The following is a 16,997-nucleotide window of genomic DNA, read 5'->3' on the forward strand; positions in this document are numbered from 1 at the left end:
GAGAATGATGCGGGGGAGACGTATTCGGGGACGCAGGAAGTTACGGATGGGCATTGGACGGGGTTTTTGTTCTGCTAGTGGGATGTGGGAGGGTGGAAGGGAATGGGGATAAGGATGGTAGGGGCTGATGGTGCGCTACAATCTTGGAGGTGTTGTTTCGGCAGGAAGGCAAGGGGCTAGTTAACTTGGAACTGGCGAAAGGGTGGAGGTAGAGTAAAGAATTGAAACAATACCGGAGGTCCTTACGCATTCTGCTTCGGAATGTACTGTACAATAGTTCTGTCGGCATAATCTTATGGCTGGAAGCCGCCCAAGCTATTTTCCTCTGATTGCACGTGACTCTATAGGACGAGAAGTCTTGAACAGCATCATTAGAGTTGGGTAGCAGTATTACCGATCGATGGTCGGGCGTTGTTTGCATGTTTCTTTTCCACATGGCAGCACAAGACGATGCCCCTTTGCTCTCTCTTAACTGCCGTCGTATCGGGGGTTCGTATGCAGCAGTTCAAGTGGAGTCGGCATGATGCCGCACACGTGGTCGTATCACCGTTGCTTGGAAGCGAGAGGCTGCCGCTGCCGAACCGTAGTCGCGGCCGCTAGACGCGCCAAACCATGACAGGGGTACTTAAACAGGTAGTTGAGTGTTTGCACGGACTTATCGGAGCGCTTGGTGTGAGGCTCCAGCCGTAAGATATGCTATCGGGAAAAATAGGAAAATGACGCGACCTCCCTCGGCTGGAAAGGATGCGCTTTGAAGAACCCGGCGTATGGCAGGTGATAGATTGGTCGCAAGTGCGGAGAACCCTGAGAGTAATCATTAGGAACCAGAAAATTCTGTTATCTTGACGTTTGTGATTGGATCTGGGGTGGATTTGCTCGTGATATATGATGCAAGACGCAGGGGGTACGGAAGATGCCAAACTATTGGATTCCCGAGGGACTGGACAGGCCGGAAGCATGGCAACGAGATTTGAGCGACCGCGTAGTTGAAGAAAAATGTGATTGGTACGTGAATTAGCTTGCAATTATTCGCAGCTGATCAATTCACACCGCTTTCGAAGTGTGTGCGGAGTACTTGGGATAAGTATTTGCAGGACAATAGAATGGATGGACCATGACACTGGTCTGCATGGGAAAATTCTGATGAAGGTTGATAGTGTGGGTCTCGTTACAGACGACAAGACGCCAGTAATTTGGAAGCGCAAAATAGTCCTTATACCTGGATATCATAACCAGCAATGACCTCTACTATGAGGCGGCCGACGGACCGATGCGCTCTATATGAGTATGACAAGGAAGAATGATGTATTTAACCTTGGTCTTCCCATATCATGATTCCCCCTTGAGCTTCTCTTCGATGTCCTCGAGGTCTTCGGCGGAGTCGATCTCGATTATCTTACCCGTCTCGGCGGTGTTGCGCATGAGCTCCTTGGCACCAGCATACAGCATCTTAACCTCGCTGTTGCATGTGACAGGAAGGTAGTATACCATAACGTACGGCACTGATAGCCGGCCGGAGGGCTGGAAGAAGGAGCGTAAGCGCGTGCCTTGTGACTCGATTGCATGGACATACGAGGGTGAGGGGGTAGCTGAGGAGGATGAATCGCGGAGCATGGTCTGGCAGCTCGTCACCTAGGTCCTGCATATTGGTAAAGACATCGTCCTCTGCCTGTGAAATCTCCAACGTCTTCTTATCAATCTGGTCTTGCTTGAGCAAGCCAAGTCAGCACCGCTGGAGCAAGGGATCGACAGGTGGCGCCACGAGAGTTCGTGTCGTGGAGACTGGGTGAGAAGGAGTGGCAAGGCATACATATGACAGCCTGGGGGTCCTTTGCTCGCGAGGTGCCTAGTCGGAACTTGCGTAGCTTGTCCTAGACGTCTATTAGAACTGACGACGGAGGGGCAGTGTTGGTGGGGCGTTTGAAACCTTTGTCTCCGTCGAGAAGGTATACAGGCGAGATTCAGAAGCCATGCTGGTAGTAGAGCTGTACTAGGACGAGTAATTCAGTGTTGCTTGAGAGATAGGGCTGAGGCGGTTATGGTGGCATGAGGTGGAGCTCAACCGTCATGCGGGGCGAGCTGACTCGCGCACGAAGCTCCGCGACAAACTTCATGCACCATCATCCTCCACGTCGCACCGCCAGCAAATCAAGGTGCTGTGAACAACCACCCGCAATAACTACCCCATGTTCAGTCGACTGAATCAGGTCGTCCGTCACCTCTCTCGGCCGCTCCCGAATTACGCGCATCGCTCTGCAGCGAGCCCCCAGTTATCCTTCCAAACATCCATAACGTCATCAGCCATGGCGACTGAAGGCCAAGGGAAGAGCCTCATACACACGGCGGCATGTCTGATCATCGGGGATGAGGTGCTTGGCGGCAAGGTCACTACCGACAGCCCACCAGAGGGGAGTCGACTTGCTAATGGGCTACTGTAGACCGTCGACACGAATTCCGCATACTTCGCCAAGTTCTGTTTCTCTCTCGGGATCAACCTGAAGCGGATAGAGGTTATTGCCGACGATGAGGACGAGATCGTGGAAGCTGCACGACGCATGTCCACGAAGTACGATTTTGTAGTGACATCGGGAGGCATTGGTCCTACGTGAGTGCACAATCGCGCTTCGCAGACGCCTGCTAATACAACCCAACACCACAGACATGACGATATCACGTATCAATCGATCGCGAAAGCCTTTGACCTACCGTTGAAACTACATGAGGACGCGTTTGCACGGATGAAGCGGCTGTCGAAGCCGCACCCTTCACAACCAAACTTCAGCTGGGACACACCGTCAGCGTCGTTGACGGCGAAGAAGCGGATGATAGAGCTGCCGCTGGACGACTCAAAACCATACGAGGACCAGGTGGTGTTTGTCGACGAGACCCTCTGGGTGCCCGTAAGTGTCGTCAACGGGAATATTCACATCCTGCCCGGGGTGCCTAGGCTGTTCCAGCAGATGCTGGATGGGCTGAAGCCGCGCATACTGCCGCGGCTGACAGACCCCGAGGGCAAGGGCGTACAACGGATATTGATCTCGACGCCAATGGCCGAGAGCGCAATTGCAGAGTATCTGACAGAGCTGGCGGGCAGGGTGGAGCCGAAGGGAGTCAAGGTGGGCAGCTATCCGCGCTGGGGCAAGGAGCACAACACGGTGACGCTGGTGGGACGCGACCTGGAGTTCATGGAGAGCCTGGTGGCAGAGGTGGAACAGGCCGTGCAAGGGAAGCGGGTGTCGGTCGAAGGGGAGGACGACGCAGAGACGGCCGATCCGGAGGCGGGCAAGCTGGCGTCGGGGTGAGGGACAGAGGTGACAAGGCCACGCAATAGAGGCGAGTTGCGGAATAGTGCCCGTGACGATGGTGTTGCAGTGAGCAGTGAGTGGCAGGTGGCAACAGCAACAGTGAGACGCGGACCGTCCCACGGCGGCCGTGCCGTGCTCGCAGCGATGTTCTCGAAAGCATGCAGAAGCCGTCCAGCGCCGCCGCGTTGGGCTCTAGCCGTGCCCGTCGGGGAGCGCCAAGCCATGTGTCCCGTTGGTGCATGCAGTGGTGATAGCGCTACCTCTCGTGTTCAATAGCCTCCTGTCAGCGCCCGCGGCCTCGTGCGCGCTGCATCAACGGCGCTCGTGGCCGCCAGCAACGGCCGGCGTGCGGAGCGGGCTCTGCTGGACCGATCGGTATCGCTGTATACCGACGATGGGTCGGCGGTTCGAGCTGCGAGAGACGCAGGGCGCAGGGCTGATACCCCGCGTGGTATCGCTCAGTGCAGCATGTTTCCGACCAGCTCGCGACACAGGGGCTCCCTGACTCTGCTACCGCTCGCGCACATTGAGATTCACTCACGTGGGCGGAGCGTTGAGTGGCCACGCTCCCCCGGCCTCGCGCAAGCCATTCACTCCCGGGCCCTGCTGGAGACCCCCGGGCCAGGCCGCCCTCCCCTCTGCAGAGCAGCGCCGTCGTGGGAGTGCATCGTGGAATAGGCCATGGCGATTCGCGTAGGGGCCCGCCAGGCCGGCTGCGGCGGGTGTTGTGGCGAGGAATGCTGAATGCGAGTCTGTCTTTCTTTTGGCGGACGGGGGTTAGGGCCAGCAGCGTGCAGCCAACGGGGCTCGCGGTCTGAGGGCGGCAAGACACCATGAAGGTGGGAGTCGGGGAGCAAAGACAGGCACACAGGCCCGTCTTGGGCTAGCTGTCTGCGGTCGCTGCGCGAGGATACGCCCCGAGTAGGCGAATCAGCGCCCGCAGCTTTTCGTTGCCGAGTGTGAAGCTGCTTTCTCTCCAAAACCTCCCCCGTCCACCACCACCCCATCCCATCACCACATTCCCCCAGCCGCGCCCCGACGTCAATTGCTGTGCCCCGACGCCGCGAGACGCCCACACTGCCCGTCCTCTCGCCCCGCTGCCGCCCGCTGACCGCCCGTCTTCGCGCCTCCTCGCTGCACACCTCGCCGGCGAACAAGCGCCCACCACTGCGGCCCTACATCCGTCGACACCGCCGCCGCAGCGCTCCAGTTCACTTCACACACAATGGCTTCAAAGGCAAGTTTTCGTCCAAAGCCATTCAGGGGCTCTGCTGACCGCCTGCCAGTTCCTCCGGGAGTACAAGTTGGTCGTGGTAGGAGGAGGTGGCGTGGGAAAGTCGTGCCTCACCATCCAGCTCATTCAAAGCCACTTCGTAGACGAGTATGATCCAACCATCGAAGGTCAGTTTTCTGCATGCCTTCGTCCCGCCTCAATGAGCTGACAGGCCTTGGCGCAGACTCGTACCGCAAGCAGTGCGTGATCGACGAGGAGGTCGCCCTGCTCGACGTGCTCGACACGGCCGGCCAGGAGGAGTACTCGGCCATGCGGGAGCAGTACATGCGGACCGGCGAGGGCTTCCTGCTCGTCTACTCGATAACAGACAGGCAATCGTTCGAGGAGATCATGACCTTTCAGCAGCAGATTCTACGGGTCAAGGACAAGGACTACTTCCCCATGATTGTGGTCGGCAACAAGTGCGATCTCGAGGGTGAGAGGCAGGTATCAACTCAAGGTCAGTTTGCCTCTATTTTCGGCACCTTCTATATTTGGCACTGACACCGGCATCAGAGGGCCAGAATCTGGCGCGACAGTTTGGCTGCAAGTTCATCGAGACGTCGGCGAAATCACGCATCAATGTCGACAACGCCTTCTACGACATCGTTCGGGAGATCCGCAGGTATAACAAGGAGATGTCATCATACTCGGGCGCGCCCCAGCAAGGAGCGAACGGCCAGATGAGCAAGTTGGAAATGGACGGCCACGACAAGAAGCGGGGTTGCTGCGGGTGCACCGTCATGTAGAGGAGCGCGCGGAAACCAATGTGCGTGTGGCTGTTGTTGCGGAGAAATACCTGTCATTGCTCGGTGCTGGAATGCATGCGGAACTTTTCCAGGTTGGGGGCCCCCGGAAAATGTTCATATCTTGAAGCACGTTACCGTCAGTTTAACTACTTTCTTTGTAGGTCTTCATGCGGCCTGCTTTCTTTTCTGCTTTAACAGTTTTATTTCGTTTGCTTTGGGACTAGGTGTTGATCAGGGCTTTTTCTACTCTCCGGGGCGCTCCTCCTGTCACAAGGTACTCAAAGCTTTTCTTGTTCGGGAATCAATGCTCTGTGCCTTTTCCAGATATGGAGGCTCGGGGTATCGCGGCCGCCTTCTTCCTTTAGATTAGTGTTTTCATGGCATCTGGTAACTTGCTCTCTGTCAATCTGCTGCTCAGGCTAGTCTTACAGAGATCGAGGTGCCTCCTAGTACAATTAAGACTGAATTGTTATATCCCGTTCTCTTTTCCTGCCTGCTGACCATCACTGCCACTGGCTTTACTGCGATTGGAAAGCGCGTCAAGATGAAAATTCAGGTGGTCCCATTTCCTCCCAGGTTCAAGGTCCATAGCTCTAATCATCTGACTAGCTCCGGCGACTATCGCACGATCTTGAACCCTTATCTTCCAACCCTGCTCGATGCGATGTCACCGCCTCTTTGACAGCTACCAGCAGACGCCATTAACTACCCAGTGGGAGCAGCTGTTGCTGAGGACAGTATCCACTTCTTTCGTCTACTTTTACTCCAAATCTACATGGAAATATTACCTACTCCGACGTCTCTCGCCTACCCTTCGCTTGCCTCTCATCTACCCACCCATCCATCCACACCTCTGACGCCTACCACACCACTCGCGAATGCACGCCCGTTTCACCCATCGCTGTCATACACGATGCAACGTCGACCATCTGCATCCGTCGTGAAGCGAGACGACGACCACGGTACACCCCTGTTGAAACGAGCACACCCCGCCGTTCGTTTCGTGCGCTCGGGTATCGGACCGTAGATTGTGTTCGCCGTTTCTAGGGTGAGTTTGGACTGGTGTGTTGTGTAGGTTTATGGCGAAGGTTTTAGGGCTAGGGATGGGTAGATGGGCGAGGGGGGCGAAGTTGTTCTTCTGGTATTGTATAGTTCATTGAAGGTTTGTAGAAGTTAGGTAAGTGAAGGGGATGCTTTAATGCGATAATAGAGACACTCCATTTCCTCAACACCTCGATCGCTCATACATCTCAGGTCCCGCATCAACGGAAAGTCAGATTCATATTAGGCTATCCACACACCACCTTCAGAAGTCAACCCAGAAGCCAAATCAGAAATCCACGCCAAACCACCTTCAACGAGACACCATTTTCTTTTTTTTCGCGTCCTCGACTACACAGAGTCTCTCCAACTCCTCAACCACAGCCAAACCTCTTCATTAAGCTCCTACGCGTCACACCTTTCTTTTCGACTACGATCTACATCGCACGTTTCCCACCTGACCAACTACTCAACCACCCACCTTCCCCCTCCGCGCACCACACCCCATCAAGCCCCCGTGGTACGACCCATTCCGCCGTCCGTCAAAGCACGGCTCACGCAGGTCTTGCCTGCTCCCGTACCGCACCGTCCAAACCGCGGAACTTTGTTTCGAGACCCCAGCACGTCGACCTTTTACGTGTCCGAACCTCCGAAGCACGATTCTGTCCTTGCTGCACCGTGGACGGGCACACCAGCGTATATACGTTGCAAAGGCTTAACGCATGTAGCCCCGGGGGTTTACGCGTGCGACGTTATTTGGCTTGGCTTCAAGGATACGTATCCTCGGGAAGCGAGCGAGTGAGCGAGTGAGCGGGACAATACTCGTGTTGGATGCCAGATCCTTCAAACCCCTGAATCGTTTCCTGGTTGCTGGCTTGCGGGCGCCGGAAAGCGAGAAGTAAGCGCCGCCACGGGTGTGGAGGCGGGCGGGCCGGGCCTGCGTGCTAGGCTTAGCTGTATGCGGGGTTAGCCCAGTTGGCTCGGTTCGGAATGTGTGGTGAGATTTTGGGAGGGGTGGCGGACTGGGGTGCGGGTTGGCGATGGGACGAGACGAGGGTGATATCCAAAGTCTTGGAAACGAGATGATTGCAGTGGTTGTGAGTACCGACTGCAAGCCGATGTTTTGGTGGTTGAGAATAATGCGGCCCAGATGTCGAAGGTGGAACCAGACCGCTTCGTTCGAAAATGTAGTCCTCCTGGCGTGTCTCAACTCAGCCCTACCACCGTTCCAGAACGATGCCGGATATAGACCCTGATACCCGCGGGTCTGGTCGACGGATTCATATCCCAGACACTGTCGTAGTCTGTGGGCTCCGTCGGGGTTGGATGTCTCGTTCAGCATGCCTCGTTGGTGAGACAGTCTCGGTCTGAACTTCTGGAATATCTGTAGGAGGGCAGCGCCCGTGGTTTGGGTTGCCGGGTCGGGGAGTACGGGGATCGAGAGCCGTGGTTCGGGTTCCGGGGATTCTGGAGAAGCAGGTAACCGCTGAATCGAGCTTTGGAATTCGAAACTGGCAAGGGTTGGAAATTGCTTCGAAGGACTTTTGAGTAGGGGAAAGGGTTGGGAATCAAGTCCCAATCTATGCTCGCAGGACCAGAAAATGGTTCGCCGGTATGGTTCTCGTGCTTTGGTTTTGGTGATCGAGAACGACCTCAGCGTGAATATCACGCTGTAGTCCGAGGAGTTTGAGTAGACTCGCTCTGGAGAGCTCTGAAGCACCATGTCACCTAAATTCACTTTAGTGAGTCCACGCTTTTGAATCTCCTAAGGCTTATAAACTACGTTTAGCGATCTAGCGGGTGAATATCGCCTCTAGCTCAAGGTGGTGAAGGTGAATTTTCGCTTATCAGCACCCTACATTCACTTTCCACCTAGTATGTCTAGACCTAACCGCATCCTGGATGTGCCAGAAATACTCACCGACTGAAAATTCACTTCGATCTAACCAACTAATGAAAGTAGATACGCTGAGGATCATTCACTCCCAGAGACTCCACACATTCGGCATGTCAAGACCTGCCGCATGTGAACGCGGCTGGGATTTTCACTAACTGGCAGAAGGGAGAAGTTGCTTCTGTCTCGCTCGTAATGGTACTCCTAACGTTAAGACATCACCTTCTTGCACGTTGCTGTCTCTTACTATGCGGGGACTGCTATACCGGACGTGGGGCATTACGCTTAGTGGAGTACCATGAGTGCAGCTCGAACGCTCCGAGTTAAGCAGGCGATGAATGCTGCATGGGAGAGTTGGTAGAGTTGCTTTTCACATCCACTTACGGTGGTGTGCTCGCACGCCTTTCCCAATCGAACTCCAACTCTACATCAAACCGTACAATAAACGCCACGTAGCAGCCACCCCTTCTAGAACCGCCACCTCTACGTTCCTTTGTCATGGTACTGGGTTCAGTCTGATTTTTAGTCGCGATCCCTTGGCGGGAGGGTGGTCCACATGCGGCGTTGATTGGACGAGAAGACTCCGGTTTTCTATGACCATCCCAGCGCGATGCAGAGAAGATGCATAGAACCGTCCTGCTGTGTTCTTAACCCCGTGCTAACGCCCAGCGGCTGGTGCGGTTATGCATCTTCCTTGTAAAGCTGCAGTCACCGGTATCGGAGCTGTGCGGTGGGCGGCAGTGGATCTGATCAAGACCGTAGAGCTAACGAATCTCATTGAGTAGTAGGACTCATGACGGCTTATAGCAAGGGAATGGCGAATGGTTTCCGTTTGTGGGATAAGCTGCGCAGCTGCGTCGAGAATGTGCCTGGCAAGGCTGATCCGCGTTCCAGACGGGCGGATATGATGCCAGGTCAGAAGGTCGAACGTGATAGAGTTGTGGCGTCTCGGGAGCCTAGATGCGAGCCGTCGCCTGCCTTGGCATTAGCGAGGATGATGCAATGTAACTTGAGTGTGTGGTACGGCAGAAATGATGGTCAGCAAAAGAAAACATAACATACGGAAGCCCTTAGTTGGTTAGTGGCAGTCGTTAGGTCGAACAGGGCGGTCTTTGGGTGTCAAGGTGCATCGCCACCCCCATTCTACGGAGTAGCGTTCTTTGCACAAGCTAGAGGGACGACGGATTTTGCGCCAACACGGGATAATAGAGAAGGTATGGCATTATCGAGCAACATTAAAACAAGGGTATACCAATGAAACATAAACACCACAGTGACCGACGAGCGTTGTGAAAATCACGCCTGTCTGACGGGAAGCTCCATCATACCGACCTCCTTTCCTTCTTCGGGGCTTGTCAGTCTCTGGCCCGGGCGACTGCTCAGTTTGCCATTCAAGCCCAACTGTTTTTCGGTGATCCAGATCCTCGACCAAATCAAGTATCGAACAAGAAGGAATATAATGATGGTGACGACGAGAATGCCAATGCAGTAGCCTGCAATGACGCCTTTGGAGTGCGTCTTGTTGTTCAAGAAGCTGTACACAAAGAAGTGCTGCGTGTCGTAGGTGAGGTAGGCCAGTCCCAGGTATAGTGCGAGGAGGATGATTAGAGGTACGATGTGGAAAAAAGGTAGTGGGGCCGTGCGCGGGAGGATGATTTCGACGAACGCAAAGACCGAGTTGAGCGCGTGCTGGGAGGTGTTGGTCCAAGTCTGAAACTCGTTATAGAAGCGCGAGTACAGCAGGGCCCAGAAAATGACTGGACAGAGTTGGTCAGATCACTGGCCGTAGTGTGATACAGCAGTAGGCAACTTACTAGTAACTAGCCAGGGGAACACGACGATGGTAGTATAGAATATACTGTGCAGGTTTTGGAGGAACCGGGGCCAGCGCGTGAGGAAGGGCGAGCCCGTCAACCAGTAGCTCCCCGTGTGCACAGCACTGAAGGCAAAATAGAATGCGAGTCCCCAGTAGGTGAGGTTCGTGAAGTAGCTAAAAGATCTTTCGGACGCCTGCGTTTGGCCATGGGTGCCATACCATCCGAAGATGAAGAAGATAGTTGTGAAGGCGTACAAAGAGAGCAGGGCCCGAACAGCAAACAGCACGCCCGGCGGGAGAAGCCACGATGTGACGAAGCGGTGCGTAGGGTCAAACGCAGTGGCAGGACTGGGGCCGCTCTTCTTCCAGAATGCCATCCTGGCAGCAGACTCTGCGAGCAGAGTCACGGTGGTAGGCGTCGAGGTGTGTGAAGATGGGTGAAAGACGAGGTCGAGGAGTGCAGCTGCGAGCTGAAAAGACAGCGCAACAACAACGACAGACTATCGCAATCTGCGCACCGCCTCCGCCGTCATCTATGCGACGATCGTGTGACCGCATGCGGGCGTCCATTTATTGACACAGCTCCGCAGCAGGAAGGTTGCTGGCCGTCGGGTTCAGCTGTTGACCGCCGTCATCGGCCATTGAAGCCCCAGCAGTTCGCGATCTGACACAGGGGAGCGTCCCAGCGGGTGCATCACGCGCTACCCAGGCAGGCAAGCGGCCTCAGCGACGCCGGCAGCGCGGAATGATACCCGAGACCGCATGACATAAGTTTTTTACTCGTCGTCATCTTCGCCTCGTCGGAAATAGAGGGTTTTGCCGGCATCGCTGCCACCTCGCCGACTACGCACACCAAAGGCATCTTCTCCTGTGCACGCCTTGGCCCGCAGCACGGCAACGGAGCATTCTAGCCATTGGTGGCGTTTGCTGCATTAGGTATGATCTCGTCCTCGCAGGACTTAGACAGCATTGCACCCGTGGTCCTCCGCAGAGTACCAGAACGATAACCTTGGGACTGCCTATCATAAGACGAACCAGCCTACTACGCCCGTCAGCACTGTTGCACCGAGATCGATTATCATGAGCGAGGCTCCCGTCGCGGTACCTCTACTCCTCCAATGGCAAGGCATAGTACTGACCATCGCAGAGTTCTGGCCACCTTGCCCGCATCCGAGACAACCAGCGACGATCGCGCGCGCGCCGCAAGGAATACCTGCACGAGCTGGAGACGAAGCTACGGAGCTGCGAGCAGACAGGCGTCGAGGCCTCCGCCGAGATCCAGGATGCCGCTCGACGTGTGTTGGAGGAGAACAAACGCCTTCGCGCCCTGCTACGAGCGCGGGGCGTGTCTGAGTCTGAAATAGTCGCCGTCATGGGTAGCCATGTCCAAACCCCTGAGCATGCTTCTGCGGCGCCAGTCCTGGACTCGATGCTGGGACAGAAGAGGGCGTGCAGTGGGCAGAGGTCCTGTGGCGGTGTTCCATGTGTACCGCCGGGAGCAACAAGCATGCCTCTTCCTCCCACACTCTCGCTGTCCCACCAGCGCTCGATGAGCCTGGATACCGGGAACGCATCTGCCAGTCCACACTCAATCGGCTCGAGTAGCATCGATACGCCTACTAGCATCTCCACTCCAACCTTCCCGCATATGCCGATGGCGACCTCACAGCCAGAAATGCCCGACGAATCCTTCCAGCACGTGAACTACGCCTACGAGATACCAAGCGCACAATGGACGTATCCTCAGGAGACGAGCTACCTGCCGGATCAATCACTATATAACAACACTTCGTCTTGTGTGTATGCCGCAAACATCATTCGAAGCATGAGGTCCGATGTCGGAGTCGAATTGGAAGCTGATCTAGGATGTCGCGAGCTGGGTGCTGATTGCGCCGTAGACAACTCAGTCGTGTTCAGTGCGATAGATAAATACGCAGATCACAGCCCTGGAGTTTAGGACGAAGACCTCTGTTCCTCCAGGCGCCTTTAGCGAGTCAGACTGGCACAGAATTCAACAGCTGTCCTTTCCCCGCACGCACCGACTGCATGTCATGGGATGGATATCTAAGATGGCCTTGGATCTAAGATTGCCATGATGGTTGCGAGTACTGGCGTCGAGTCGCGTCGTGGAAGACGCGAGCGGGCGCACCTCAGTACTGGAGTACGCGGCCAGTACGTCCGACTCTCGCGTTTAAGACGCTACAGGCATGAAGAGTACTAGCTAAGGACAGTCTCTTTGTCACTGTGAAGATTGCCATGTGAAACGAACTACAAGTTCGTCGTTGGCAGGTTGCGTAGAAGCAAGGAGAATGCCAATCGCACTTGCAGTCGGGAGAGAACTCAACGAGACCATCCAGAAAATCCTCGTATTGCTTGGAAATAGTATTATGATTTATTACAATTCATTTGCTCTTGATTCTTGTCGCTTCAGTCCTGGTGAAGATTTTTTCATTGTCGTTCGAGGTGTCGCCGTTACCGGCTAGTGCTATTGTTCTCAATAGCTCTTTATTGTTCCCCCTCATTGCGAATCAACTTTGAACGCGAATACCCGCCTTCAATGAAGCTCGAGTCCTTCTTTCTTCTACTTGATTGTCGATTCTTCACATTTATCATTCCACAAGCTACGTCACACGTTCAGATTCTTCGCAGCTAGCTCCCTGCCAGCTACATTCCAATTAGAAGATGGCGCCGAACAAGAAACCTGGCCCTTAGAAAGACAAGAAAGGCAAGGAAAAAGCATCTCCTAAGCCAGAGCAACGGGACCCGACGAACGAGAGAACCTTGACGATAGACGGCAACCCGGTAGACCATTCCCCCATAACCGGACAGGATGCTCCAGAATCAGAGCTTCCGGCAGGTTTCAGGCTACTCAACCCGAATATTTGCCCTTTCTCATGCCCATTCCCATACAAACAACGAAATTACAGACCGAGAATCCTGCGCCTTGCCAGCAACGCCGTACAACAGCTTTGGGCCCGTTTAGCAGATTCAGTTATTGGGAATGAACGCGATAGCGCTATCGGCCGAATTCAAGGGATACAGGAAGGCGAAGGCTATGCATATTGGCTCGCTGAACCTGGCCCGAGTAGGGATCAAGACAGCACTCATGATGCTGGGCCTACCAGAATACCCATTGTCGTACGAAGCCATAGGACGATCAGAGTGTAAGTCGATTCACGGTCCCAGTCTCCCGAATTTAGTTGCTTGATACTGAGTACCGTCAGACATAGGAACTCCAGTGTCCCCAATTCCGAGGATACCTCAGCGTCGTCCCCACCCAATCCCATTATCTTGTACAGATTGAATACAAGTGAATTGAACCAGAATCGAAGAAGATACGGATGGTATGTTTGAGTCGCACGAGGAGATGTTGTTCGAATCAACGGGATAGACTATGCGAACGATCGGGCAGACATGGTCGATATCGTCGGCCCGTTGCATTCTTTCAATTACGTTGAAGTCGCCGATCAAGTCATTTTCTTCTGGGGAGGCCCAGAGGGCGCACAGTATCAGTTTAAGCGGGTAAGTTCATTCTTATCAATCTAGGAGCTTATGCTAAGAATATAACTTTTCAAAAGGTTAAACAAGATCCTACCGTTAGTGATGCCCTTCAAAATCGGTCAGACACCACTGGAACCAATACCACCATCACCTTTGAAGACCACACTGCACCAGCACAATCTTCAGGGACGCCGACTCGACCACAAGAACCAGAACGGCTTAAGGATCAGCCGCCACCGTCAGATATAGTTCCGCCGGGCGAATCTCCTTGTGATTTCTATCGAGCCCAGCTCGGACTGGTGAAGCGTCGTCTATCTGTAAAGATTTTCAAGGATGGCAAAGAGCCTCAGTGGAGCAAACCTGAAACTTTCATGAGAGACGATGAGGTTCTGCTTTCAATTGCCTCATTAGTACTACAGCTGGCTAGAAATATGGACATTCGATCCGGTTTCAACGCCATTAATTCTCACACCTCTGGTATTCTGAATGATGTCAACGTCGTTCGCCCCCCACCCCCAGAGGGAGTCGAGATCCGGCGAGCACTAAGGCCTGGAAGACCTATGCTAGTGCCCGTTTTCCTGGACCAGCATATTGTTCTAGTCGTCATTCAGATGGGTGCAGACAGATCAATAACCGCCCATGTTCTGGACTCCAGAAGGCATCACTACAAGGCGAACATGCGAATGACAATATACAACCGCGTCTGTAATCTTATTGAATGGACTCGGTGGCACATTGCTCCATCTGCTGGCTCTGAGCCAGCGCCCGAACTGCCTAAGGAAATAGCTGGGGCTGTGGCTACCATACAGTATGCAATGCTTGGGCCATTGCCCTTGGACTGGGGATCAATGAAGCCTTCCAAGGAATAGAAGAGCTTTACAAAGATGCTCGAGAGCTCTTCATCCTTGCGACTGGTGGGAACGCGAACTACCGTCTCATCTATGGCTTTCTGAGATGCTACGAATTTGTAACCGCAACTTCAAACATCCCAGCGAACCGTCAAATCCAGGATAATACCGTCTCTATCGCCTCAGAACACGAATTGGATGAAGTTGTGGCGGATATCCTGGCAAATTCGGATGATGCAGATGTTACATACGCCTCTTTAGACCGCACCGTTAACACAACCTTCCTGGACGGTCTAGCTCATACAGCGCGATTTCCTCACGATGACCATGATAGAAGGATGAAAGAGCACTTAATCGACCACGGTCTTTATGACCCGAATGACGATGAATCCGACGTAAAACGAAAGTACTGGGAGAATATGCTTCAGGACCCTTGCAAGTACTACAGAAGTAGGGTGGACCAAATTCGAGCCGACGTCCAAAGCGCCATGAAGAATGAGAAGAAGAACACCTATCAGATTACGAACGGCCCTCTTGAATTAGAAGATGTAATAGGCGGTATAGCTTCCGTCACAGAAGCCATAACCAGTTACCAACAAGCTCAGAATCCTGATGAGCTTACTCCCCCAGAGTTTTCGCATGCCGCTCAATCAATGGTCGAGATGGCGCAGATCTCTCAAAAGATGGGAATAGACCTCGCAGCCTACAGAGTAAGTCGGCCGAGAAGACCCTGGCTCTATCCCTTCATTTTCAGCGAAAAACCACCAAAGGGAAGGTGGCCGGGCGCACACATCCTCCTTTACGTCTTCCAGCAGGAAGGAAAGCGCGTGGGCTTCTACCGCCTGGATTCGGACCAGAACAACAAGGTCACGCGCCCAGAGAATAGGCCGCGTCACGACAGAAACGCTCTCCGCCATGCTCGAGACCTCCTCAGTTGGGACCAGTGGGACAAAGACCGCCTCCAGTACCCAGAGAAACAAGCGACTCCCATCCGAGTCCCGCAGCAGCCAGCGGGGACAGATTCCTGCGGTATCCACTCCATCTTGAACGCGTGGGCAGTGGCACTTGGGCTTGAAATTAACCCAACGCCGAAGAGAGGGCTCAAGTGTGGGGACGTCAGTGATCAAAAAGATGCCCACTGGTTGATTAATGCAGCTTTGGCTGGTGCCGTTAGCTGGGCCGATATCTACGCGTTTCTTGTGTGCAAAGACTATGTGGTGAGGAAGAGCCGTGTTCCCGCTAGTCGGCAGTTCAACCACGCACAGAGGCAAAATGTGACTAAGGGTAAGGAACTAGATGGGTATGAAGACCGGATAGCTACGCAAAGGGTCTTCGATCAGTCCCTTGCTGATGCCGGCCATGAACTTGTGTCGAATATGGAGAATAACGTTGATTTCTCGACATGGGGGTCTAAAAAACGGAAAGCGGATGATAACGATGAGGCTGGGCCTTCGAATAAGAAGAGCAAGAGGTGAAAGTGGTTTGTCCTTTTTGGAAATTGTTACATTTGTAGGTTTGAGTGGAATTTGTTCATATGTTGATTTGGTGTGCTTTTCTATACCTTTGTTTGGAATATATATTGATGAATATTATCTTGTTGCAAGAGTCTTCTGTGCACGCTTTGACACTATTTGGGCTGCCCCCATAGGCCTTTTCAAATCAGCAGATGATGTAGACTCTGAAGCGTTTGAATCTGAGCTGGCGTTGGAAGGCTCTGGAGGATCGGATGCGTGACAGCGCAGCTGCATATACCACTGCTCCACCTATAGGCTTTCTGAAATCAGAAAACAATGTAAAATCTGAGGCGTTTGATTCCGAGCTGACTCTTAGAGACTCTCGATTAACTGGCTGTGTGACAGTGCAGCTGCATATATCACAGCTCTGCCTCTACTTTTACCCGGTCAACACCACTATAAGGAGTACTCTAGGTAGCATGTGGCCAGTTAGTTAAAAGGCAGCCTAATATCCACTACCTTGATCATTACATCATGTCCGGATCTTTGAAAGTCCATAGGGGTACCCCAAGCAGTGGCAACCACTTACGTTTCGGTACATCTTCGCTGGAGCCAAGAATGCCGTGGTCTTGGGAAATCTCTTGTTGGCTTCGATCCGTGGCCCTCTTGGAGAGAAGGCTTGGTGCTGACGACCTCAAGAACCTCGCCGCCTCGCACACATCTAGTGACTATACCTACGCCATGAAATCATTTCTACGCGTCTTTCCGCACTTGGCCTCGCCTTCTTACCCATCTCTGCGGTGTCTCATGATGGGTCACGTTGAAAACAAAGCACTGAAGTGAGGATGCAGTCGCCTCAGTCATGGCACCGTGCCGGTGAAATTTTCAGCTACGTAAAACATAACCCACGCGGGATTGCCCTGGGCAGAAGTGACCGGATGGTCCGCACTTGTCTGTCACCTCAGGATGTAGCGCTGGCATCTGCCTGGGCGCTCGGGCACCTCGCTGTCCACCGCTGGGGGAGACGCATCCCCACTCGACAAAGGACCTCATCTGGGGCGAGCACGCGATCCCAGAGTCGATTCCCGCCAGCCCGTATCAGATCGCTGGGCTCTC

General features: G+C 53.8%; 8 protein-coding genes across 8 annotated transcripts; 5 read left to right on the forward strand and 3 right to left on the reverse strand.

Moving 5' to 3' along the window:
* Positions 1-1,144: 1,144 nt before the first annotated feature.
* Positions 1,145-2,046, reverse strand: BDZ99DRAFT_51760 (glia maturation factor beta). The gene is made up of 4 exons (XM_033725193.1): positions 1,928-2,046; positions 1,811-1,871; positions 1,574-1,704; positions 1,145-1,521 (listed from the first exon to the last, which is right to left on the reverse strand). Exons 1-4 carry the CDS (start codon positions 1,970-1,972, stop codon positions 1,330-1,332), a joined length of 429 nt encoding a protein of 142 aa, XP_033575276.1. The 5' UTR covers positions 1,973-2,046; the 3' UTR covers positions 1,145-1,329.
* A 71-nt stretch (positions 2,047-2,117) lies between these two features.
* BDZ99DRAFT_464189 (Molybdopterin binding protein) lies at positions 2,118-3,524 on the forward strand. Its single transcript, XM_033720249.1, has 3 exons — positions 2,118-2,384; positions 2,439-2,605; positions 2,660-3,524. The coding sequence occupies exons 1-3, from the start codon at positions 2,304-2,306 to the stop codon at positions 3,300-3,302; spliced, it is 891 nt and encodes a 296-aa protein (XP_033575277.1). The 5' UTR covers positions 2,118-2,303; the 3' UTR covers positions 3,303-3,524.
* Positions 3,525-4,301: 777 nt separating this feature from the next.
* On the forward strand, positions 4,302-5,806 carry BDZ99DRAFT_445653 (ras-domain-containing protein). Its single transcript, XM_033717938.1, has 4 exons — positions 4,302-4,542; positions 4,592-4,706; positions 4,763-5,038; positions 5,095-5,806. The coding sequence occupies exons 1-4, from the start codon at positions 4,531-4,533 to the stop codon at positions 5,325-5,327; spliced, it is 636 nt and encodes a 211-aa protein (XP_033575278.1). The 5' UTR covers positions 4,302-4,530; the 3' UTR covers positions 5,328-5,806.
* A 215-nt stretch (positions 5,807-6,021) lies between these two features.
* On the forward strand, positions 6,022-6,500 carry BDZ99DRAFT_464191 (uncharacterized protein). Its single transcript, XM_033720250.1, has one exon. It carries the CDS (start codon positions 6,103-6,105, stop codon positions 6,352-6,354), a length of 252 nt encoding a protein of 83 aa, XP_033575279.1. The 5' UTR covers positions 6,022-6,102; the 3' UTR covers positions 6,355-6,500.
* A 93-nt stretch (positions 6,501-6,593) lies between these two features.
* BDZ99DRAFT_464192 (uncharacterized protein) lies at positions 6,594-8,001 on the reverse strand. The gene has a single exon (XM_033720251.1). The coding sequence runs from the start codon at positions 7,708-7,710 to the stop codon at positions 7,084-7,086; it is 627 nt and encodes a 208-aa protein (XP_033575280.1). The 5' UTR covers positions 7,711-8,001; the 3' UTR covers positions 6,594-7,083.
* A 1,324-nt stretch (positions 8,002-9,325) lies between these two features.
* On the reverse strand, positions 9,326-10,711 carry BDZ99DRAFT_445656 (uncharacterized protein). Its single transcript, XM_033717939.1, has 2 exons — positions 10,077-10,711; positions 9,326-10,019 (listed from the first exon to the last, which is right to left on the reverse strand). The coding sequence occupies exons 1-2, from the start codon at positions 10,453-10,455 to the stop codon at positions 9,559-9,561; spliced, it is 840 nt and encodes a 279-aa protein (XP_033575281.1). The 5' UTR covers positions 10,456-10,711; the 3' UTR covers positions 9,326-9,558.
* A 447-nt stretch (positions 10,712-11,158) lies between these two features.
* On the forward strand, positions 11,159-12,035 carry BDZ99DRAFT_521873 (uncharacterized protein; the record flags this gene model as incomplete). The annotated part of the gene is made up of 2 exons (XM_033725663.1): positions 11,159-11,179; positions 11,226-12,035. 2 exons carry the CDS (start codon positions 11,159-11,161, stop codon positions 12,033-12,035), a joined length of 831 nt encoding a protein of 276 aa, XP_033575282.1.
* Positions 12,036-13,399: 1,364 nt separating this feature from the next.
* On the forward strand, positions 13,400-14,607 carry BDZ99DRAFT_51919 (uncharacterized protein). Its single transcript, XM_033725380.1, has 2 exons — positions 13,400-13,600; positions 13,657-14,607. Exons 1-2 carry the CDS (start codon positions 13,493-13,495, stop codon positions 14,446-14,448), a joined length of 900 nt encoding a protein of 299 aa, XP_033575283.1. The 5' UTR covers positions 13,400-13,492; the 3' UTR covers positions 14,449-14,607.
* Positions 14,608-16,997: the final 2,390 nt, after the last annotated feature.

This window comes from Mytilinidion resinicola (genome assembly GCF_010093595.1).
Source record: "Mytilinidion resinicola strain CBS 304.34 unplaced genomic scaffold BDZ99scaffold_12, whole genome shotgun sequence".
Classification (NCBI taxonomy): domain Eukaryota; kingdom Fungi; phylum Ascomycota; class Dothideomycetes; order Mytilinidiales; family Mytilinidiaceae; genus Mytilinidion; species Mytilinidion resinicola.